This window comes from Oncorhynchus keta, unplaced genomic scaffold (genome assembly GCF_023373465.1).
Source record: "Oncorhynchus keta strain PuntledgeMale-10-30-2019 unplaced genomic scaffold, Oket_V2 Un_contig_4721_pilon_pilon, whole genome shotgun sequence".
In the NCBI taxonomy this organism is placed as follows: domain Eukaryota; kingdom Metazoa; phylum Chordata; class Actinopteri; order Salmoniformes; family Salmonidae; genus Oncorhynchus; species Oncorhynchus keta.
This window is the reverse complement of record NW_026287920.1, coordinates 113942-138273: the sequence shown is the minus strand read 5'-3', so window position 1 is coordinate 138273 and position 24332 is coordinate 113942. Positions and strand designations below refer to the sequence as shown.

General features: G+C 48.2%; 1 protein-coding gene and 1 pseudogene across 1 annotated transcript; both read right to left on the bottom strand.

Annotated features, from left to right (window-relative positions):
* Positions 1-361: 361 nt before the first annotated feature.
* LOC127924897 (uncharacterized) lies at positions 362-2045 on the bottom strand. Its single transcript, XM_052509574.1, has 2 exons — positions 1793-2045; positions 362-1572 (listed from the first exon to the last, which is right to left on the bottom strand). Exons 1-2 carry the CDS (start codon positions 2043-2045, stop codon positions 896-898), a joined length of 930 nt encoding a protein of 309 aa, XP_052365534.1. The 3' UTR covers positions 362-895.
* Positions 2046-5796: 3751 nt separating this feature from the next.
* On the bottom strand, positions 5797-5975 carry LOC127924905 (uncharacterized; annotated as a pseudogene).
* Between the last annotated feature and the right edge of the window lie 18357 nt (positions 5976-24332).

The following is a 24332-nucleotide window of genomic DNA, read 5'->3' as shown; positions in this document are numbered from 1 at the left end:
GGTGGGTAGTATAAGGTGCTTTAGTGACAAAACGGATGGCACTGTGATAGACTGCATCCAGTTTGCTGAGTAGAGTGTTGGAAGCGGTTTTGTAGATGACATCGCCGAAGTCGAGGATCGGTAGGATAGTCAGTTTTACTAGGGTAAGCTTGGCAGCGTGAGTGAAGGAGGCTTTGTTGCGGAATAGAAAGCCGACTCTTGATTTGATTTTCGATTGGAGATGTTTGATATGGGTCTGGAAGGAGAGTTTGCAGTCTAGCCAGACACCTAGGTACTTATAGTTCACATGGAACAAACAGATAAGAACAGATTTTTTTTCTTTTGGAAGTTTTATTGACACAATTCCTTTTAAAAACAGCTCATACATTTTTTTACATCACATAAAAACGGCAACAAAGCATAAAACACAGCATTTGAAAGTTACATTTAAATTAGTTAAAAAGTACATGTTAAAACCAATGAAAACAACCATGAATAAAAGTACTTTCCTTGTAAAAACATCGAATCTGTAGAAGCCATTTAAAATGTGTACTAATGATCTAACAAAGGTTAAACATTTTTAAGACATGAAAAACATGTTAAAAAGCCACTTTGTTAAAAAGCTGTCTTCAGTCCCTTGTACAGGAGCGGGGTGAGTCTTTATCAAGCTCACCTCATCCTGCTCTTCTGAATGGATCATCGTCCCGTCCTTCGGGGCCCAGAGGAGATCCCTCCTCTAGGCACATCGCCCTAGGCGCCGCAGCGCTGTCAGGCTGTGGCCGCCGGGACCTAGGGTGTTGTGGGGGACCCTTCGCCTGGGGTCGAGGCCCCCTTCCTTTCGTACCACCCCAGGGCTTCTGTGGCTACCATGGCCACTGCCTGGGGGGTGGTCTCTACGTTTTTCGCTACCAGCAGGTTACGGGAGGACCACAGTGCTTCCTTCATACAGCACGAGCTGAGGTGTTAGGTCCTCCCCTGCTGGCAGACACAAGGAGATCAGGGGGCCTGCTTCCTTCCACAGGTCCCTGGCGGCTCTGCACTCCCAGAGCATGTGCCTCACCGACTCTTCTTGGCCGCAGCCTGGTCGGGGGCACGCGGATGTCCTCGCCATGCCCTGTGAGTGCATAACTGCCCTGACCGGGAGGATCTCGTGGGCGACCATCCAGGACAGGTCCCGATGCCGATTCAGGAGAGCAGGATGGGCCACGTTGCGCCAAACCGTTGTGGGCTCACCTAGAGCGAGCCCGCGCACTGGACATACTGGTTCCTGATCCTGCACAAGAGAGAGAAGAGAGCGGTGTTTTGTTAAGACCGTGACTGTTTCTTTTTCCAGTTTAAAATGTCTTAAAAACTTCTGGAGCTGGATGTAGGGCGGAGGTAGCAGGAAAGAGACTGGGGCTCGCAGGTCGACTGGGATCAGCCTCAGAGTCCTGAGGTAAGATCCCAGCCAGAACCGTGCGAGGGCCTGAGTCTTGTTGTTGACCGGGGAGGTGGCAATAGTCAGATGTAACGCTGTGTAGCGGCTGCCCAGGAACAAGTAGAGGTCAGGCAAGCCTTTCCCCCCCCTTGGACCTGGGCCTCTTGACCACCTCCCTCCTCAGCCTCTCCCACTTGCCTCCCCACAGGAAGTAAAAAAGCATTCTCTCCAGGTCTAAAATACTCCTTCGAGGGGGGATAAAAACAGAACTGATTAATAAAAGCACAGGTAAAATCACAGCTTTAATGATTAAAACCTTGCCCTCAAAAGTCAGCTGTCGTAGTCCCCAAAAACCCAGTCTCTGTCTTACAGTCCCCAGGATTCCACTCCAGTTACCGCTCCCTCCTCCCCCCCGGTCAAACTTTACCCCTAGTACCCTTATGTCCGTCAGTTTAACTGTCAGAGGTAGTCTGGTCAAGTCTGGGTCTGCCCACGGTCCGCAGAATTGGGCCTCTGTCTTGTCTCTGTTCAGTCTCGCCCCAGAGGCTCGTCCGTACCAGTCAGTCCTGTCCAGAGTCCTGACGACGGATAAAAGGTCGGTACATAAAATGTTGACGTCGTCCATGTAAAAGACACACTTGGCGGTCATCCCCCCCACTCCCCGGGATACCCACCCCACTGATCCCTTGGTCCCTTCTCAAGACTTGTGCCAGTGGTTCAATACAGGCCACGAACAGAATAGGAGATAACGGACAGCCCTGACGGACGCCGCAGTGTACTCCCACTGCTTTTGACAGATGCCCATTTACAAGGATTTTGCTGGTAATGTCCCCGTACAGTAGTCCCACCCAAGCTAAGAACCTGTCCGGGAAACACATTTTTTGCAGTACCTTTTTAAAGAGGTACTGGTGCGAGACCCGATCAAAGGCTTTTTCAAAATCTAAATTTAGGACTACAAGCCGCATGTTTCTGTCTCTCGCATAACAGATGGCATCTCGGATCAGTATCAGGCTGTCCGTGATCTTCCTTCCGGGCACGGCACAGGTTTGGTCCGGGTGGATCACCTCCCCTAAAACAGAAGACATTCTGAGTGTTAAAACCTTGGTAAAAAGTTTACAATCAAAGTTTGAAAAGGGTTATTGGTCTCCAGTTCTTCAGGTCCGTCCTGTCGTTTTTCTTATATAAAAGAGTCACGATCCCCACTCTAAAACTGTCAGGTAGTCTGTCAAGATGTTCAAAATCGGTAAAAACGGTCAGAAGTTCGTCGGCTAAAACATCCCAAAAGGTCAAATAAAACTCCAAAGGGAGGCCTTCCTCCCCCGGTGATTTACCCCTCTTAAAATGTTTCAGTCCTTGTTCTATTTCTGTCGTCGTCAGGTCTTTTGTCAGGTCGTCTGTATTGGGTAGGGTCTTGTCGATGTATGTTAAAAGGTCCCCCATTGTTTCTTCGCACACATCTTTTACCCCAAACAGTTCCCCATAAAAAATCCTCAACTACTTCTGTTATTCCTTCTGTATCTGTTTTTAAAACCCCATCTTTATTTTTTAAACGAGTCATTAACCTACCCTTACTAACTATTTTCTTTAAAAAGTACCTTGTGCACTTCTCCCCCTCTTCTAATTCCCCTTCCTTGCTTCTTAAAATAACCCCCTTGCTCCTCTGTTCTGCTAAAAATGCCATTTCTTTTTCCTTCTTTAATTTCTTGGTTAAAATCAAGGCCCTGTTGGCGTAGGTTAAAATACCTTTCCAGTCGCTTTTGCAGTCCCACCATGCGTCTATCTTTTTCTTTGCTTTTTTCCCTTCTAATCTCTCTAAAGAAGGTCCTCGTCCTTCCCTTCACCATTTCCCACCACTGTGCTCGTGTGTCAAAGAAGTCCTGTAGCGTCTGCCACTGGCTGAACTGCTCCGTGTACTGACTAACTACTCTATCATCTTTTAAAAGGGAGCAGTTCAATTTCCAGGGCCCTCTTCCCACAGTCACACCCGAAGTTAGTGAAAGGGTGCACGTCAGCATTACGTGATCTGAGAAGAAAGCAGGGGTTATTCTAGCATCAGTTGGGGGACAGTCCCGGGTAAACAGATAATCAATGCGAGAGGCTCTGGTGCCGTCACCACTGGTCCAGGTGAAGCCCTCCTCTCTTGGATGCAGGGTTTTAAAACAGTCAGTCAGTTTAAAATCCTTGCACAGCCCTTGCAATAAAACACTTGACCTGTCTACCTTAAAATCCCCTCCTGCCCCTCTCCTGTCTGCTCTACTTAAAACACAATTAAAATCCCCACCCACCACTAGAGGATCCCTCCCTAGCATGTGGGACTGCTGGTCTTCTAAAAGTGTGCACCGGTCATGTTTATCATTAAAACCATACACATTTAGCACGTTAAAATCCCTCCCCATAAAAGTACAATTGGCTAAAAGAGCACGCCTGCCTACCACCACCGTGCTCCCCTTCACCACCACCTGTGGGGTCTTGATTAAAATGGCAACACCGTCATTCTTGTTAAAATTGGAACCACTCCAAATGGAGGGCCCGTGCTGCCACTTATCCTCCCATTTCCTGTAAGAGGATAAAAAGGGTAGACCACACTCCTGTAGTAAAAACACATCAGAGTTAAACCTTTCTAAAAAGGATAAAACCGACTGTGCTCTTATTGCTGTTCTAACACTCCTCACATTTATAGTGATGATTTTTAAAAGCCATGAAAGGGGTGAGTAAAAACAGTGCTAAAAGAAGCATTGAGCAGTTAAAAGGGGGTTAGTTCTCAGGGACTTTCTCTCTCTCCCTCCGGGGTAAGAGGGTTTGGAAGGGACAGGAGGTTAAAATAGGGCTTAAAAAGGAGACTTGATTGGGGGAGTTGGAGGGGAAGGTTCTGGGTTCTTCCTCCCCCTGAGAGCTCTCCCACTCCACCTTTCCCTTTTTCTCCTCACCCTGTCCGGGGTCAGAGCTCTTCAGCGTTTCTTTTACGTAGGGGGAGGTGTTCCTTCAGAATCTCCCCCTCCTCCCCCGTACCTTCTGACACAGTCTCCATGGTGCTTTCCGACACTGACCCTATAATATCTGACCCACTTGGGGACCTTTCGCTGAACATCTCTCCGGAGCCGTCTTTCGCGGCCCTTTCTCCTTCAGGGGTCATATTAGTCTGGGGCAGGGGGATTGGGGTGGGGAGGGTTTTGTCCTCTCCTCCCACTTCTTCCACCACTACACCTTCCGCGCCCTCTACTACAGCCACCACCACCGGCTCCACAACTGTCTCCTCCACCACCACTACCGGCTCCACTACTGCCTCCTCCTCCACCACCACCGGCTCCTCCACTACCACCTCGGCAACTGCCGTTCCAGCCCTCTGGCGCTCGAAAGCCCGGTCCGCGGCCGCCCTGTTGGCCCAGGAGGAGGGGCAGTCGCGGATGAGGTGGGACCGCTCGCCACAGAGGTTGCACGACCTTCCGTTCGTGCATTCCTCGTAGCGGTTGCCCACCTCCCGGCACTTCATGCAGACCACCTTCTGACAAGCGTCTGCAAGGTGGCCATGTTCACCACACTTACGGCACAGCTTGGGCTGGTCCTATGGTGGATGGGATGGCTTTCAACCCACCATAGCCCCCAGGGTCCTCCCTTTGCTGGACAGTGACCCTCCAGGCCCCTGTCCAGATCCCATCCAGGTCTTTAACCTGGATCAGGTGACCCTTCACGTTGCAGTACCTGTCCAGCCATACTGCAACGTCCTCCGGCTGTACGGTTTCATTGTACATGCGGATAATAACGGTTTTAATGCTATTATCCGTCAGCTTGGTCACCTCACATTGCTGTGAGGGACCCCTGGGTGTTCAGGGCGTTCTGGAGTTTCCCCCAGAACTCCCTCAGGAAGCTGGCGTTGGCAAAACTGACATCGAAGCCCTTCCTATAGGGGAGGGCTAAGATGCAGTTTACCTGCGCGGGATGAAAGCCGAGCTCTTTCTGGATGAATTTTCTGGAGAAATCCAATCGGGATAACTCCATTATTTTTCCTCCCCTCTCCTTTAGAAGGAGGCGCACTGCATGGTGCCGCCTCATGCCAGCCTGTGCTGCTGACATGATGGAGGCCCACTCCCTTTACAGCCCAACACCAGGGAAGGGGAAAGGGAGAAGGGGGGGGGGGGGTGTAAAACGGCTAAGGAACTATTTTATTAAATGGAAGATGTTATGGGTGTAAGATGGCACAGTGATGCCATCTGTTGGTAAATGTTCATTACTGCAACTCTTGTGTTTTACCGGGGTGCTTGAGATGTACTGAACAAGACTGGTCACTCGCATCAATGCCTATGTCTCGTCATTTAAGGTTAAAACAGTTGCTCAATGTGAAAATACAATATAGACCAACGAAGCAACTCTGCTTCCTCTGTCTGATTTCTCTTTACAATGAAAGGGGGTGCACCGTTCCTGGAGGTACTGCAATACCAGGTCGATGCGTGGAGTGGACGGAGCAAGCCCCTATTCCATCTCCCTATTCCAAAAATCAATTTAATATATGGTCCCCAGATAGGGGACGTATCAGATATTTAAACTGATAAGAACAGATTTTTTTTTTTTTTGAAAAAATAATTTATTACCATCTATACCATTCATACTTTACAAAATCATAATTCTCATTCATTCTTAATTATATTTACAAAAACACCAAACAAAAACAAACCTCAGGGGAGCATCGTCCCTCCCCGTCATACCTAACCAATACCTAACCCTTTCCCTATCTCCCCTTCCCTAATCTATCCCCTTACCAAACTCACTCTAACACTCCCAGCCCTAATTCCCCCCTTCCACCTCTCCTGTGCCACATGCTGCCCCCACTTCCTCTCCTCCCTCTTCATCCTCCCCCTCAAATCACCTTCCACCCTCCTCACTATCCCTTCCACCCCCAAATCTCTCCCTGTCTTGACTAAATTCTGCCTGGCTTCCCACAGTCCCCTTTTAAAGAGACTCATGAGAAGCCAGAGCAGAAACCTGTCCCTATCCGTTCCCCCCACTCTCCCTACACCTCTCTCTAGCCTAGCCCATGTCAACACAAAATCACTCCTAACCACACCTAGCAACACCCGTGCCCTAGCCCATACTAGTCCAGCAAAGGCACAGTCCCAGAAGGCATGGCGCACAGTCTCCTCCCTGCCACAAGCAGATCTTGAACAGGTGGGGGATCGTGACAAACTATGCCGGTACGTGATGGAACGTACCGGCAAGCACTTGTGGAGGCTCAACCAATTCAAGTCCTTGAGCCTGTTATCCAGGCCCCGCGCCTGCACTCCCTCCCAGACCACTGACGAGATGCCCGCTACAGGCGCAGGACTCCCTGCCTGCCTGACCACCTCGTACAGGTGCCTGTGGTCTAAACCTACTCGGGCAACTTCAACCTCGGGGTGCGCACGCAGCCACTTGGCCGCATGGCCAAAGTGCCACGGCAGCTGTTCCGCCCGAGGACCCGCGTTTGACCACACCATTACGCTTCTCGCCTGATACGAGAAGAACACCCGCAGGAAGTAACCGGACGGATGTATAACCGGATGAGCAAGCTCCGTCAACAAGAAAGAAACAAAAATCGCGTCCAGCTTGAGGGGGAGATGTGGTACCCCCCCCTACCTCCCTCCCCGATGGGACAGAGCATGCGCTCCCTGGCGACCCACTCGTACCTGCCACCCCACATGAACTGAAACACAAGCCTCACTAGAGACCTTCTCAGACAAACCGGCAATGGGTAGATGTATGCCAAATACAAAAGAGATGGCAATACATCCACCTTTAGGACCAGGACCTTACCTATAAAAGACAAAGACCTAGCCTTCCACATTGCTAGCTTCTTCTGTACCACTGCGATACCCATGTTCCAGTTCAGCGTCGCTGAGCCGGAGGTCTCAAAATGGACCCCGAGAATCCTCAGGGCCCCCTCACAGAGATAACCCTCTGGGCACATCCGTCCTACCGCGCCATCTTCCGAAATACTTAACGGAAGACTTTGCATGATTCAGAACCGCCCCCGACGCTTGGGTGAAATCCCCAATGATGGCAAGAGACCTTGTCAGGCACGAGTCCTTGCACAACAGCAAGGAAGTGTTGTCTGCGTACTGCGTCATCTTAACACGCAGCCCACCGCTCCCAGGGATCAACAAGCCCTCCACCCCTGTGTCTGCCCTAATGGCAGCCCCCAGAGGCTCCATGTACAGAACGAAGAGGAGAGCCGAGAGTGGGCATCCCTGCCTAACCCCAGACGAGAGTTCAAAAACGTCTCCTAAGTTACTATTTACACTATTTACATGTACGGATCCATCCTATAAACTTCTCCCCAAATCCTAATCTACCTAACACCCTGAATAGAAAATATCTATTCACGCAATCAAAAGCTTTCGCCTGATCTAGCGCTGCTACCATTAAAGGCAACCCTCTATCTTCAACCCAAGCAATGGAATCCCTGATCAACTGTAGGTTCCATCTTATAGAGCGGCCCTCTACCCCGCACGTCTGATCCTCGTGGACGACGTAGGGAAGGGCTGTGTGCAACCGGTCTGCTAAAACCTTTGCAAGAATCTTGTAATCTACGCACAGCATGGTCAATGGCCACCAGTTGCCAAGGTCCGTTGCTTCCCCCTTCTTATAAAGTGACAGCACACCAACAGCCATTGATCCCCCCCGGGACCCCCGTCTCAAGGATGGCCTTCAAGACTTCGAGAACCACTGGTCCAAGTATACCCCAAAACTTGAGGTAAAACTCAGCCGGCAGCCCATCCATCCCAGGCACCTTCCCTTTTCCCATCCTCCTAAGAGCGCTCTCAACCTCTTCTAGTGAGATCTGGGCCTCCATCACGTCTCTAATGTCCTCTGGCAACCGCCGGGACAAGTGTTCTAAAAACACGTTTCCCTGCTCTACATCTATTTCCCTTTCCTTAAATAAACCTCGGAAATGATCAGTTGTCACCCTGACCATTTCCTCTGGTTTGCTTACTATACTACCATTTTCTTCCCTAACGCCATGCATAACCTTCCTACTCTGCCTGGCCCTAACCGACTTAAAGAACATAGCGGAACAAGTCTCATGTATGTTCTAGAAAGCCACTATGCGCACGCTCCAGGAAAGCTCGAGCCTTCTGCTCCTGCAGCTCCCTGAGCTGCGCCTATAGGGCTGCGAATCTCTCCCAGTCAATTGACCCACCGAGGTTGCCTGCCTCGTACTCGAGTTCAATTAACCTTTGGATACAATCCACCTCCCTCCTTTCCTCCCTTTTTTTCCTTCTACAATATCCTATTATAAAAGCCCTAATCCTCACCTTAACTAAATCCCACCACTCTAACACCCCCTCGCACATGGACCAGAGGCCGTCAAGCCTCCGAAAGAAACAAAAAAATGCGTCAACGAAAGCCTGCTCCTCCAGTATATCCCGATCTAACTTCCAGTACCCCCTACCGAAGAGGCAGACTGGCGACCCTACCTGCAGGAACACCCCGTCGTGATCCGTGAAGAAAACAGGCAACAGCCGCCCAGACAACTGACCCAAAGACCTGGATACAAAAATGTAGTCGAGCCTCCGTGCAACCCCCCCTGGAGTTGCGTCATGTAGGACCGACCACTGCCGGAGTAGTGTGCAGGCCACCATCAACCAGACCATTAGCCCAGTGATGGCGCCTGCACTGCTATCACCACCTGCCCCTAAATCTATATTAAAATCCCCTCCTATCACCAAGTGCCTGTTTGTAACACACAGGGGCGCCAGACAGTCCACCATCTCCCTCCTGTCTGCCGCCACCTGTGGCCCATACACCCCAATTAACCTATATCTAGCTTCTCTATACTTTACATCTATCCCCAATACTCTACGCTGCATTATAACAAAAGTGCTCTCTACCTTAACCTCTCTATTCCCACACAGAATCCCTACTCCTGTTGAGTGCACCCCTCCTATGCCCCCAAAAGATTCTCCCTTAACCCACTCCCTCCTAAATCTACACACATCCCCACCATCCTTCAGGTGAACCTCCTGTAAAAAAACAGAAATCAAACCCCACACCCTCTAAATAACAAAAAACGCCCTCCTTTTAACATAATCCCTTAACACCCTAACATTTAGACTAAAAAAATAAACAGAACTATTCATTTAATTATTTACAACAAATAGAACCCCAAAAACCAAATCAAAACCAGGAGACTCACCCGATGCTCCCCTGGTCCATCTCCACCGGCGGGGACGTCCTCTCCACCTCTCCTCTCCTCCATCTCTCCAACCCAGGATGCAGGCAGTGTGTTAGGCAGGGTGCCTTGCACCCTGGGTTTCTCACCACCATCGACCAACCCCCCTCCCTGTTTGCCTCGGGGCCGTATGTAGGGGACCCAAACTCATCACACAGGAGCTGGGATCCCTCTAGCATACCGCCCACAGACCCCTCACTGGAGTCATCCTCCAATAGGATGTAAGGGGCTGAGGCAAACCGGGAGGCCAATGTGCCCCCCCCCTCCCCCTCCACACACCCCTCTCTCTCACTACCTGCCAAACTTCCCCTCTTCTTCCACTTCTTCTTTGGTGAAGGAGGTAGCGGGGAGACACAACGTCCCTTCCCCGCTAACTCCTCCACCAATTCCCTTGTCTCGTCCTCAAAGAAGCTTGGCAGGCTGTCCCCCCACTCCTTCCCCCTCCCCTCCCACCTCCACACCTCCCTCCGTCCCCGTCACTGTCACCGTTCCCTCTTCCACTCCTTCTCGCACCACTGTCCCACTCTCCCTCTTCTCCGCTCCTTCCCGTTCTTCTGCCTTTTTCTTCTCTCCTTCTTTCTCCTTCTTGCCATCTTCACTCCTCTTTCTTCTCGCCTCTTCCTTTTTCCCATCCTCTTCTCTTGCTGTCTTTTCCCCTGTGCCATCCATACAATCCGCATGCGTCCTTTCTTTCCTCCCCCCCCCCCCCAGCTGCAGACGCGTATGACCTGTGACGAGCCGGGCAATCACGCCACAGGTGTGCTCTCGAGCCACACCCATGGCAAGCCTTGGGCACGTCACATTCCTTGGCCTCGTGCTCTTCCGACCCACAAAAACGACATTTCTTGGAGCTGCACGAGGCCAGGATATGGCCGCAGGCCATACAACGCCTGCAGAACGGGGGCTGACGGGCATAATACAACGTCCCCCTGTCAGCCCCCAGGGAGAACATCGCCGGAGGATGGAGGTAGCCATCCACACTCTTCAGGGACTCCCTGAGTAACGCCTGGAAGCCTCTTCTCCCGTCCCAGAAACCCAGGGAGTTCCTGAGGTACCTCGCTGAGGAGACATTGTCCATGTATCTCCCCAGAAAGGCCCTCACTTCTTCATCCTTCACGTGCGGATTGTACATGTTTACGGTGACCACCCTGAAGTTGTTCTTTGCCAGGCTGGTCACCGCATAATGGCACAGGGGTCCTGTTCTTTCCGCTTCCTTTGCCATCTTCAATACTTCATCATGTTTCTCTTCCTTGTGAAACGTCACATCAAAACCCTTTTCATTTGGGTTGCCTTGGAGGCAGAGCACTTCCTTCACCTCTATCCTGAGGCATCCCATCAATATGGTCCTTCCAAAAGTTTCCCTGCCCCAAGGCTCCATCTCCTTTTCAGTCCATGAAAATCTTACGGTATTTGCTATACCAATCCCAGGAACCGACCTGGTTTGCTTGTTTGGATTCATTTTTATTCTTCAAAAAAAGGCTCTCTTCAGTACGAAACTGAGAAGCAAAAAAAAGGAAATCGGGTAGAACACCGATTTTTATGGTGTGAAATTCACCACCTTCCTCCCTACCTTTGACCTTTTGGCTCAGCGGGCTCTAAGACACCTCGGTGTCAAGCTTGGATCTGAGCCAAAAGGCCGAGAAGTGTCAGAGGATATTGGCCAGTCAAAGAGGAGCTCAGTGTTCAAAACGGAGTAATATTCAAGTGTCAGAGAGTCGTTATTCCCCGATCTCTGCGCCCTGAGATGTTGGCACGCGTGCACTCAAGTCACATAGGAGGTGAGGCCTGTTACAGACAAGCACGTGACACACTGTATTGGCCAGGAATGCAGAGTGAAATCAAATACTATGTCAGCAAATGCACAGTCTGCAATGAATATGCCATTGAGCAACAGAGAGAGACGATGATGTCCCACGAGCTACCGTTGCGCCCCTGGCCGATAGTAAGTCTAGATCTCTTCCAGCACAGTGGCAAAGACTTTCTGCTGGTAGTCGATCATTACTCAGACTTTTGGGAGATTGACCTCCTCCCCGACCTCTCAGCAGAGACAATGATCAAACGCTGCAAGGCTCAGTTTGCCTATATGGCCAGCCAGATAGGGTCATTTCAGACAATGGACCCCAATTCTCCGGAGTTGAGTTCCGAAAATTTGCTGCAGAATGGGAATTCGAGCACGTCACTACACCCAAAAGCTAATGGCAAGGCGGAGTCCGCAGTAAAAATCGCAAAGAACCTCTGCAAAAAGGCTCTGCGAGAGGGCAAAGATGCCTGGAAAGCAATCCTGCAGTGGCGCAATACCCCGACAGAAGGCATGGACAGCAGCCCGGCACAGCGCCTCATGGCACAGCGCTTAAAAGCAGCTCTGCCAGTAGCCAGCACTCTCCTGGAGCCATGTGTGGTGACAGACGTGCTGGCGAAGCTACGTCACAGAAGACAGGTCTCCAAGTTCATCTACGACAAATCAGCAAAAGACTTACCTGAGCTCAGGGTGGGTGAAACGGTGCGAATGAAGCCACTACCAGGGGACCGGCCTCTGGAGACTCTGATCCTGTGTACAGAAAGTTGCTCCACGCTCCTACTTGGTCGACGTGAATGGATCAATGTACCATCGTAACAGGGTTGACAGACAGTCTTTTAACCCAACCAACAAGTGGGCAACCATGGGGCCTACTACTTTGGCCGGCCGCGCCCGGACCCCGCGTATATGATGTGGAGTGCACACCCCCCCCCCCCCTTCGGCTTCCACGTGTCAGAGATGGAAGTGGATCAACCGACTCAACTTCATGCCTAACCTTAAACCTTTGGACCCTCATATCTGATTTTAATCTCAACCTTGACCTGTATTTTAACTCTGACCCTTATGGTAACCCCAATCTGAATTTTGACCTTAACCCATAGCTTTTAAATCTTCAGCTTAATTTCTAACCCTAACCTTAGGTCCCTACACCCCCATATCTAATTTCAACCTCTACACTCTCTATATCTATTTTAATCTCTAGATTTTTATACCAAACTTTTTCTCCTAGACCACCGCTCTGAATTTGGCACTTGGCCTTCTTAGTTTAGAATTTCTGGCTTTTAACCTAAGCCTTATTTTAATGTCTGACTCTGGTCTTCCTTTTATAGCTTTTCTTAGTCATTTAAAGTATATAATACATAAGTCTCACCATTTATCCTAAAGGGGTTGCCTGTGCCAGTGCACACCAGATTCATCTGTTACTCATCGAACCTAACCTAGCCCGCGCCTGGCATATTATACATTACTTGGGTTTTAAAAGACTTCTTTGACTAGATTGTTTTAGTATGTTAATTGTTTTAATTTGTTGGTCTAGTAGGCCAAAATGATTAAACACCTACCCAAATTGGGACGGTTGATGGGAGGAGAATGGGGGGGATGGACAGAGGACTAAGCCATACATATGTCTTTGCAAGAAGGGATCCGCCCCCTCAATTCCCCATATCAGCACAGGTGTTGGTGACTACTCTTTACCTCTGAAGCAAGCTATGATGCTGAAATGTCAGGTCCCTGTTTGTTTTAATTTCTGAAAGTTCCCTTAACAGATGTTTTCCTTTAACAAGCTATACAAACGGCAGTACTATGGAATCTAGCACATGAAGGCCTCTTGGACTGCAACTTCACTTGAAAGGAAACCCCAGTGAGAACTAATGCCTGGAAAAGGACTAAGGTGAAAGAGATTTATTTTCTAACCTTTTGAACATTGCTAAGAACATTGCTAGGTCCATGGACAATCTCCTCTGGTTAAGTGGATCATTACCAGAGAATGTTTGTGTAGGATCAACTCAAGGGAACTTCAGAATCTTAATTGTTTTTATGTTTTGTTTCTTAGTTTTAAATCTTGTCTTTTTATGAAAATGTTTTTCTTCTTAACATTTTTTTTCCCTTCCCCTATGTCCTGATTTTAAAATGTTTAATTTATTTTTTAAACAGCCTAGGGTGTAGTAGAGACACAGCTGGGATAACATTTCTGATTGCGGTCATTGTTTGGGGTGGCTGAAGATGACGCTTCCCAGAAGCAACAGGTTTGGGCCTCTGGCTCATTCTATAACTTTGGGGGAGAATAGACCCACCTTAAGCTCAGATACTCTTAAAACCTCTTTTGACCCTAAATTGACTAAACAGTACTTTAAACTATTACAAGCCATCCATCATTGTTACGTTCCCCAGTTTGTGTTGTAGTTTGTGTATTTGCATGTGTTTATTTCAGGAAATGGCTTCCTGAAATCCCTCAAGCAGCTGATTGGTCGACTCTATGGCTAATTGGAGAGCTGACCCCGCCCCCTCGTCAATGCGCAGCTGTCTCCAATTACCCATTCAATCTGAAGCTATATAAAAGCCAGTGTTCTGTTCAGGAGAGAGATTTTTGCTGGAGGTAGATTTGCTAGAGATTTGCTGGGAGTTCATTGCAGAGATTTTGCTGGGAGTTCATTGCTGGGTAGATTTGGTATGTTCTGTGAGTTTGTTGCTCAGATTGAGCTTATTTTATGTCCTTTGTTTCTTAGTTTGTTTGAGAAATTATTTGTTATCCTGTTTCATTTGTTCCCAGGGGGGAAGGGAAGGCACCTAGGGAGTGCTTAGGCAAGAGGCCCGCGGGCATACATATACCCGTAGTATATTAATTGTCTAGGCACAATAGGTAAGACCTGGGCGGACCACCCCTGTATTTTGGTTAGGGCACCAGGTGGTGCTAAATTAGGTAAGTAGTGGGTAGGCAGGTAAGATAGGAGAGGGGGGGGGCTTTGAGATTTACTTTCTTTGCTTTGGTTCCGTCCAGCCCCTTTTCCCCATATTACCGTGTAAAGGAATAAAGTCCTTGTAAACGGTACCACATTCTGTCTGTTGTCATCCTTACTCGCACCTACAGTCCATACCTTTTTCACTTCACGGAGAGTTTAGTTGTAGCAGGGTGTTGCGTTCCCTCTTCATAGAGGCGTGCGTAACATAATGGGGGCTCATCTGGGATTTTTCCGGAAACCCACCGGACCCTGCTGCTCTGAACTCTCTGTGGTTAGTGATTGAGGTTTGATGGTAGGTTGTGAGTTTGGATGACTTGTTTAGTTCGTGTGTTCAGGAGACTGCATTGTATAAGATGGCTGCCTCAGCCATCTCCAAGTTTTTTGAAGCGCCCTCTATTGATTGTTTGGTGAGGTTTTGTAAAGTAGACCTTATAGCTATAGCTGACCATTATGGATTTGTTGTCCCTGAGAAAGTCCTAAAGGCTGAGCTTTTGGTGCTAGTCAGGGAGGGTTTAGTGAGAGAACGGATTCTCTCATTGCAAAGAGAGGAGACGGGTAGACCATCTGATGCCAAGTCAGAGGACAGGGCGGAGGAAGGGGTTCCTCGTACCCCTTTTACATTTCTTCGATTCTTTATCTTCTGCTTCGGGTCGTTCAGATGGGACTGCTCGGCTGAAGGTGAGGCTGGCTCGGTTAGAAATGGAGCAAGAAGATGAAGAGAGACAGATTAATTTTGAACTTGAAATTAGGAAAATAGAAGCTGACCAGGAGGTGAGGATCTGACAACTGGAGCTAGACGCTGCCTCCAGTGCGACTCCACAAGCTGCTCATCATCCAACCCATTTCGATGTGAGTAAAAACATAGCTTTAGTCCCTCCATGTCGGAAGTTGATTCTTATTTCTCTGCGTTTGAGCGTGTGGCCGCTGCGCTGCATTGGCCACTCGAGGTTTGGCCGCTCCTGTTACAATGTAAATTGTCTGGGAAAGCCCAGCAAGTAGTAGCTGCTCTCTCCCTGGAAGACAGTTTACACTACAATACAGCTAAAACTATTGTGTTGCGGGCTTATGAGTTGGTGCCTGAAGCTTATAGGCAGCGCTTCAGGAACCACAAAAAAACATCTCACTGTACATTTGTTGAATTTGCTAGGAACAAAGGGTCTCTGTTTAGTCGCTGGTGTTCAGACAGCAAAGCTAACACCTTTGCTGATATTCAGGAGTTGGTGCTGTTGGAGAACTTTAAAGGCAACCTCCCAGATAGAATTGTAGTTCATTTAAATGAACAGAAAGTGGTGACATTGGCCCAAGCAGCAGTGTTGGCAGATGACGCTTTGACACACACGACTGTCTTTGGTGCACCACGTTTTGAAGGCCGGATGATTGTCATCAGTTCCTCGTTCAGGACGCTTTTCCTCTGACAACCCTAAGCCTTTTCATGAAATCCGTGAATGTTTTTACTGTCACCAAAAGGGTCACGTGATTGCGGACTGCCCAGTTTTGAAAAATAAACCGAAACAGTCCCTGTCACCGTCCCCAAAAAATGAAAAGTTGGGGTTTCGGCTTTGGCTCGTCCCTTGGATCGAGTTATTGATTCAGCATTAGAGAAACCGGATCCTGTCTCCGTTTATCTCTGCCGGTTGTGTTTCCTTAACAGGAGAACAAGCTGATCAAAAGCCTATCCAAATCCTACGAGACACCGGGGCGGCGCAGTCAGTAATCATTACTGATGCTTTACCCTGGTCTCCTGAAACGTATTGTGGCTCTTATGTCATATTACAGGGGATAGAGACAAAAACCGTACCTGTACCATTACACTGGGTCCACTTAGTGTCAGACTTGGTATCAGGATATTTCCGTGTTGGTGTAGTGTCTACACTGCCAGTATCAGGAGTCACATTGCTACTAGGGAATGATATTGCTGGTGGTAATGTCACTCCTGTGTTAGAGGTAGTAGACAACCCAGAAATCAGAACTACAGATGAGAAATTGGTTCAAGCATTTCCACATGTTAACACACAAGCAGGAAAAACAAGGGCACAATCTCGCAAGCTAGGAGATGTGGTGGATTTGGCTAGTTCCATTTTTGAGAATGTTGAGATAGAAGACAATGCACCGAGTATGCCTTCTGAAATGCCGACAGTTTTTACGGTGGTAAAAACTAAGGCAGGGGAAAACGAAATTGCGTTCCAATTACATGACATTCTTTTGTCTGTCACCCCAGAGAAGGTGATTGAATGTCAAAAAGAAGAAACCATTATTCCCAAGTGTTTTGCTTCGGTAATTTCCATTGAGGAAGCGAAAACTAGAGAGACCGCCTACTTTATGGAAGCAGGAGTTTTGATGTGTAAATGGGCATCTCATGACACCATTAATGACTTGAGTGAAGTGTGTCAAGTGGTTGTACCTACACCGTTCCGACAGCAGGTGCTGTCACTGGCCCATGACCAGTCGTGGTCTGGACACTTGGGATCACAAAGACTTATAACCGGGTCCTTTGTCATTTCTTCTGGCCAGGTTTGAAGTCTGACGTGGTCCAATTTTGTAAAACATGTCACATATGTCAACTCACTGGGAAAGTGAATCAAACAGTTCCTCGTGCTCCGCTCTGCCCGATTCCTGTGGTGGGGGAACCATTTGAAAGAGTGATAATTGATTGTGTAGGTCCATTGCCGAAAACCAGGTCAGGTAACCAGTTCCTACTAACAATAATGTGCAGTGCTACTCGATACCCAGAGGCTATTCCTCTCTGTACTATAACGGCTAAGACTGTGGTGAAGGCACTGGTGAAGTTCTTCTCTACGTTTGGACTCCCTAAAGTAATCCAAACTGATCAGGGATCCAACTTCATGTCTAAACTGTTTTCAAATGTGTTAAACACATTGTGTATTTCCCATCAGGTCTCCAGTCCGTATCATCCAGAGAGTCAAGGGGCTCTAGAACGCTGGCATCAGACACTGAAGGCAATGCTACGCAAGTATTGTATGGACACCAGTACTGATTGGGATGAGGGGGTGCCCTTTGTCCTATTTGCTATAAGGGAAACGATACAAGAGTCCTTAGGGTTCAGCCCTGCTGACCTTGTGTTTGGACACACCCCACGGGGTCCGCTGAAAGTTTTGAAGGAGCATATCTTATCTCCTACACCCAGTAGCGCCCCTAAAAATGTGTTGGAATATGTCAGTAAGATGCGGGAGAGACTGCACGCCGCATGCGCGTTAGCCCAAAAGTCTCTCTCCTCGTCTCAAAAATGCATGAAGTTGCATTATGACAAAAAGGCTGTTGGCTGTTCATTTGCACCAGGGGATCAAGTTTTAGTTTTGTTGCCAATCCCTGGCTCATCTCTGTCAGCATGTTTTTCTGGACCATATCTGGTGGAAAAGAAACTCAATGACACCAATTATGTGATAAAGACACCAGATCGAAGGCGTTCTTCCCGTGTGTGTCATGTTAACATGCTGAAAACATATTATGTGCGTGATTCTCCCGACAGCTCCTCAAGTAAGCCGGTCCAGCCCGCCGTCTCCAGTGTGGCTGCGGTGGTGCTGAAGCCTGGCTGGGACCTAGATGAGGATAAGGAGGACGGGTTGGAGTTACGCCATACGTTACAGCAAGGTGAACGCCTATTTTTTTATTTTTATTTCACCTTTATTTAACCAGGTAGGCTAGTTGAGAACAAGTTCTCATTTGCAACTGCGACCTGGCCAAGATAAAGCATAGCAGTGTGAACAGACAACACAGAGTTACACATGGAGTAAACAATTAGCAAGTCAATAACACAGTAGAAAAAAAAAATGGGCAGTCTATATACAATGTGTGCAAAAGGCATGAGGAGGTAGGCGAATAATACATGTAATTCAGAGATGCTGAAGAAGTTACCCTCTCAAATGGAACATTTGGATAACGATCAAACTAAGGATCTTATCCTGTTGATAAACAGTTTTCTCAGTGTGTTTCAGGACATTCCAAGTCGCACATCCATCTTGGAACATGACGTGGATGTGGGGAACGCTGTTCCTATACGTCAGAATCCGTACCGGGTTAATGCTAAGAAAAGGGAGGTAATGAAAAGTGAGGTAGCTTATTTATGACAGAATGACATGGCAAAACCCAGTAACAGCTCCTGGAGTTCCCATGTATTCTTGTTCCTAAGCATGACGGTACGTCCCGCTTATGTACGGACTATCGTCGCGTAAATGCAGTTACAAAGTTTGATTCTTTTCCTCTACCTCGCTTAGATGACTGTATTGATAGAATTGGCACTGCTGCTTACGTTAGTAAGTTAGATTTGTTAAAAGGTTATTGGCAGGTGCCTCTGACCTCTCGAGCTTCTGACATATCGGCTTTTGTTACGCCAGATAACTTCGTACAATACACTGTGATGCCCTTTGGCATGTGTAATGCACCTGTTACTTTTCAGCGGCGAGTTAACATAGTGTTTGCAGATGTGCCAAATTGTACTGCTTACCTTGACGATGTGGTGATTCATTCGTCTACTTGGTCTGATCATCTCTCCACTTTGAAAAGTGTGTTTCAGCGGTTGGAGAATGCTTCTTTAACCCTCAATTTGGCCAAGTGTGAGTTTGGGAAGGCTACAGTGACTTACTTAGGGAAACAAGTGGGACGAGGTCAAGTGCGCCCAGTAACTGGCAAAGTGGAAGCAATTGTTGCTTTTCCTGCTCCCACGACTCGCCGCCAGTTGCGCAGATTCCTGGGAATGGTAGGGTACCTTCTGTAAGAATTTCTCAACGGTAGTAGCTCCCCTTTCATCTCTGCTTAGTCCCAAGGTACCATTCAAGTGGTCCAAGGACTGTAACTACGCTTTTGAGTCCGCTAAAGCGCTACTTTGTAGTGCCCCAGTGCTTGCCGCCCCCAACTTTGAAAAACCTTTTAAGTTGGAGGTAGATGCTAGTATTGTGGGGGTGGGTGCGGTTCTCTTACAGGAAGATGAAGACTGAGTGGATCGGCCCGTCAGTTTCTTCTCCAGTAAGTTCAACTCGTGTCAGTCAAGGTACTCTACAATTGAACAAGAGACGCTGGCTTTATTGCTTGCCTTTACAGTTCTTTGAGGTATGTGGGCTCCAGTGCCTTGCCTGAAATGGTCTCCACGGACCATAATCCATTGGTGTTCTTGAAACAAATGTACAACCAGAACCGCCGCCTTATGCGGTGGGCTCTGATTGTACAAGGATATAATGTACAGATCGCTTATGTGAAGGGCTCGGCGAATGTGGTTGCTGACGCTCTATCACGGGTTTACTAACTGGGGATGCGTTGGCTTTTGTTATTGCAAAACTAGGTTTGCAATTTGTGGTGGGCGTGTTACGTTCCCCAGTTTATGTGTTGTAGTTTGTGTATTTGCATGTGTTTATTTCAGGAAATGGCTTCCCGAAATCCCTCAAGCAGCTGATTGGTCGACTCCATGGCTAATTGGAGAGCTGACCCCGCCCCCTCATCAAGACGCAGCTGTCTCCAATTACCCATTCAATCTGAAGCTATATAAAAGCCAGTGTTCTGTTCAGGAGAGAGATTTTTGCTGGAGGTAGATTTGCTAGAGATTTGCTGGGAGGTAATTGCTGGGTAGAGTTGGTATGTTCTGTGAGTTTGTTGCTCAGATTGAGCTTATTTTATGTCCTTTGTTTCTTAGTTTGTTTGAGAAATTATTTGTTCTCCTGTTTCATTTGTTCCCAGGGGGGAAGGGGAAGGCACCTAGGGAGTGTTTAGGCAAGAGGCCCGCGGGCATACATATACCCGTAGTATATTCATTGTCTAGGCACAATAGGTAAGACCTGGGCGGACCACCCCTGTATTTTGGTTAGGGCACCAGGTGGTGCTAAATTAGGTAAGTAGTGGGTAGGCAGGTAAGATAGGAGAGGGGGGGGGCTTTGAGATTTACTTTCTTTGCTTTGGTTCCGTCCAGCCCCTTTTCCCCATATTACCGTGTAAAGGAATAAAGTCCTTGTAAACGGTACCACATTCTGTCTGTTGTCATCCTTACTCGCACCTACAGTCCATACCTTTTTCACTTCACGGAGAGTGTAGTTGTAGCAGGGTGTTGCGTTCCCTCTTCTTTTCTAACCTTTTGAACATTGCTAAGAACATTGCTAGGTCCATGGACAATCTCCTCTGGTTAAGTGGATCATTACCAGTGAATGTTTCTGTAGGATCAACTCAAGGGAACTTCAGAATCTTAATTGTTTTTGTTTTGTTTCTTAGTTTTAAATCTTGTCTTTTTATGAAAATGTTTTTCTTCTTATAACATTTTTTTCCCTTCCCCTATGTCCTGATTTTTAAAATGTTTAATTTGTATATATTTTTTTAAACAGCCTAGGGTGTAGTAGAGACACAGCTGGGATAACATTTCTGATTGCGGTCATTGTTTGGGGTGGCTGAAGATGACGCTTCCCAGAAGCAACAGGTTTGGTCCTCTGGCTCATTCAGATACTCAGATACTCTTAAAACCTCTTGACCCTAAATGGACTAAACAGTACTTTAAACTATTACAAGCCATCCATCATGCAGAAATTCTAGCAGAACTACAAAGGACTGGGTCTTTCCCACCGGGCATGATGAAACAGGTTGTTAGACTTACAGCTTTTATCAAGCCTTCCTCACCTAACTCAAGCACTCTGGCATTGGTGAAGGAAAATACGGACCACAAGGGGGCTGTCCTTGGGACCCGAGGGGGGGAGGGGAGCGGGGGCTGTCCTTGGGACCCGAGGGGGGGAGGGGAGCGGGGGCTGTCCTTGGGACCCGAGGGGAGCGGGGGCTGTCCTTGGGACCCGGGGGGAGGGGAGCTGTCCTTGGGACCCGAGGGGGGGGGGAGCGGGGGCTGTGGGGGGCTGTCCTTGGGACCCGAGGGGGGAGGGGAGCGGGGCTGTGGGGGGCTCCCCTTGGGACCCGAGGGGAGCGGGGGCTGTGGGGGGCTGCCCTTGGGACCCGAGGGGGGGAGCGGGGGCTGTGGGGGGCTGTCCTTGGGACCCGAGGGGGAGCGGGGGCTGTTGGGGGCTCCCCTTGGGACCCGAGGGGGGGCGGGGGGGCTCCCCTTGGGACCCGAGGGGGAGCGGGGGCTGTGGGGGGCTGCCCTTGGGACCCGAGGGGGGGGGGGGGGTTAGGGTTAACCCTAACCCTAATTGAACCTAACCCTAATTCTAACCCTGACCCTGACCCTAACCCCAACCCAACCTAAATTCTAACCTTAACCCCAAGTTACCCTAATTCCTCACCCTAACCCTGGGACCCCCATGCCTGAACCTTAAACCTTTAGACCCTCATATCTGATTTCAATTTCAACCTGGACCTGTATTTTAACTCTGACCCATATGGTAACCCCAATCTGAATTTTGACCTTAACCTATAGCTTTTAAATCTTCAGCTTAATTTCTAACCCTAACCTTATGTCCCTACACCCCCATATCTATTTTAATCTCTAGATTTTCATATCAAACTTTTTCTCCTAGACCATCGCTCTGAACTTGGCACTTGGTCTTTATTCTTAGTTTAGAAATTCTGGCTTTTAACCTAAGCCCCAGTTTAAATGTCGGACTCTGGTCCTCCTTTTATAGTTTTTATTTTATTTTGTATTTTTTTAAAGTCATTTAAAGTATATTATACATACGTCTTACCTATTTATCCTAAAGTGGTTGCCTGTGCCAGTGCACACCAGATTCGTCTGTCACTTATTGACCCTAACTCTAACCCTAACCCTACATCGTGCACCACTCCCTAGCATTCTTCTCGCCAATGTCCAGTCTCTTGCCAACAAGGTTGATGAAATCCGAGCAAGGGTAGCATTCCTTGCTTCACGGAAACATGGCTCACTGGAGAGACTCTATCGAAGGCGGTGCAGCCAGCGGGTTTCTCCACGCATCGCGCTGACAGAAACAAACATCTTCTGGTAAGAAGTGGGGCGGGGGCGTATGCCTTATGGCTAACGAGACATGGTGTGATGAAAGAAACATACAGGTACTCAAATCCTTCTGTTCACCTGATTTAGAATTCCTCACAATCAAATGTCGACCACATTATCTACCAAGAGAATTCTCTTCAATTATAATCACAGCCATATATATCCCCCCCAAGCAGACACATTGATGGCTCTGAATGAACTTTATTTGACTCTTTGCAAACTGGAATCCATATATCCGGAGGCTGCATTCATTGTAGCTGGGGATTTTAACAAGGCAAATCTGAAAACAAGACTCCCTACATTTTATCAGCATATCGATTGCGCAACCAGGGGTGGAAAATCAAATAATTTTATTTGTCACATACACATGGTTATCAGATGTTAATGCGAGTGTAGCGAAATGCTTGTGCTTCTAGTTCCGACAATGCAGTGATAACCAACATGTAATCTAACTAACAATTCCAAAACTACTGTCTTATACACAGTGTAAGGGGATAAAGAATATGTACATAAGGATATATGAATGAGTGATGGTACAGAGCAGCATACAGTAGATGGTATCGAGTACAGTATATACATATGAGATGAGTATGTAGACAAAGTAAACAAAGTGGCATAGTTAAAGTGGCTAGTGATACATGTATTAAAAAAAGGATGCAGTCGATGATGTAGAGTACAGTATATACGTATGCATATGAGATGAATAATGTAGGGTAAGTAACATTATATAAGGTAGCATTGTTTAAAGTGGCTAGTGATATATTTACATCATTTCCCATCAATTCCCATTATTAAAGTGGCTGGAGTTGGGTCAGTGTGTTGGCAGCAGCCACTCAATGCTAGTGGTCTTGAGATAGAAGCTGTTTTTCAGTCTCTCGGTCCCAGCTTTGATGCACCTGTACTGACCTCGCCTTCTGGATGATAGCGGGGTGAACAGGCAGTGGTTCGGGTGGTTGATGTCCTTGATGATCTTTATGGCCTTCCTGTAACATCGGGTGGTGTAGGTGTCCTGGAGGGCAGGTAGTTTGCCCCCGGTGATGCGTTGTGCAGACCTCACTACCCTCTGGAGAGCCTTACGGTTGAGGGCGGAGCAGTTGCCGTACCAAGTTTGAGTGCTTTTGGTGACAAGCCAAATTTCTTCAGCCTCCTGAGGTTGAAGAGGCGCTGCTGCGCCTTCTTCACGACGCTGTCAGTGTGAGTGGACCAATTCAGTTTGTCTGTGATGTGTATGCCGAGGAACTTAACTTGCTACCCTCTCCACTACTGTTCCATCGATGTGGATAGGGGGGTGTTCCCTCTGCTGCTTCCTGAAGTCCACAATCATCTCCTTAGTTTTGTTGACGTTGAGTGAGGTTATTTTCCTGACACCACACTCCGAGGGCCCTCACCTCCTCCCTGTAGGCCGTCTCGTCGTTGTTGGTAATCAAGCCTACCACTGTTGTGTCGTCCGCAAACTTGATGATTGAGTTTGAGGCGTGCGTGGCCACGCAGTCGTGGGTGAACAGGGTGTACAGGAGAGGGCTCAGAACGCACCCTTGTGGGGCCCCCGTGTTGAGGATCAGCTGTTGCCTACCCTCACCACCTGGGGGCGGCCCGTCAGGAAGTCCAGTACCCAGTTGCACAGGGCGGGGTCGAGACCCAGGGTCTCAAGCTTGATGACGAGCTTGGAGGGTACTATGCTCTGCAATGGCATATAGTAGCTTCTGCGCTTTTTGCAGTTATCCACTTTCTTAATAACCAGCTGTGGTAATGTGGCCTGTGGTAATGTGGCCTGTGGTAATGTGGCCTGTGGTAATGTGGCCTGTGGTAATGTGGCCTGTGGTAATGTGGCCTGTGGTAATGTGGCCTGTGGTAATGTGGCCTGTGGTAATGTGGCCTGTGGTAATGTCGACTGTGGTAATGTGGCCTGTGGTGCAGGGTTGTACGGTTTTGATTTATTTATATGCTTTGTAAATGTTTGCAATGTTTTTTGATGTCATACATTGTTGCAAGCAGATCTGATCTGCAGTAGGCACAGTATGCCGACAATCATCCCCAATTACTGGCTTCAGACACCCTTTAAAGGTACAGACTCA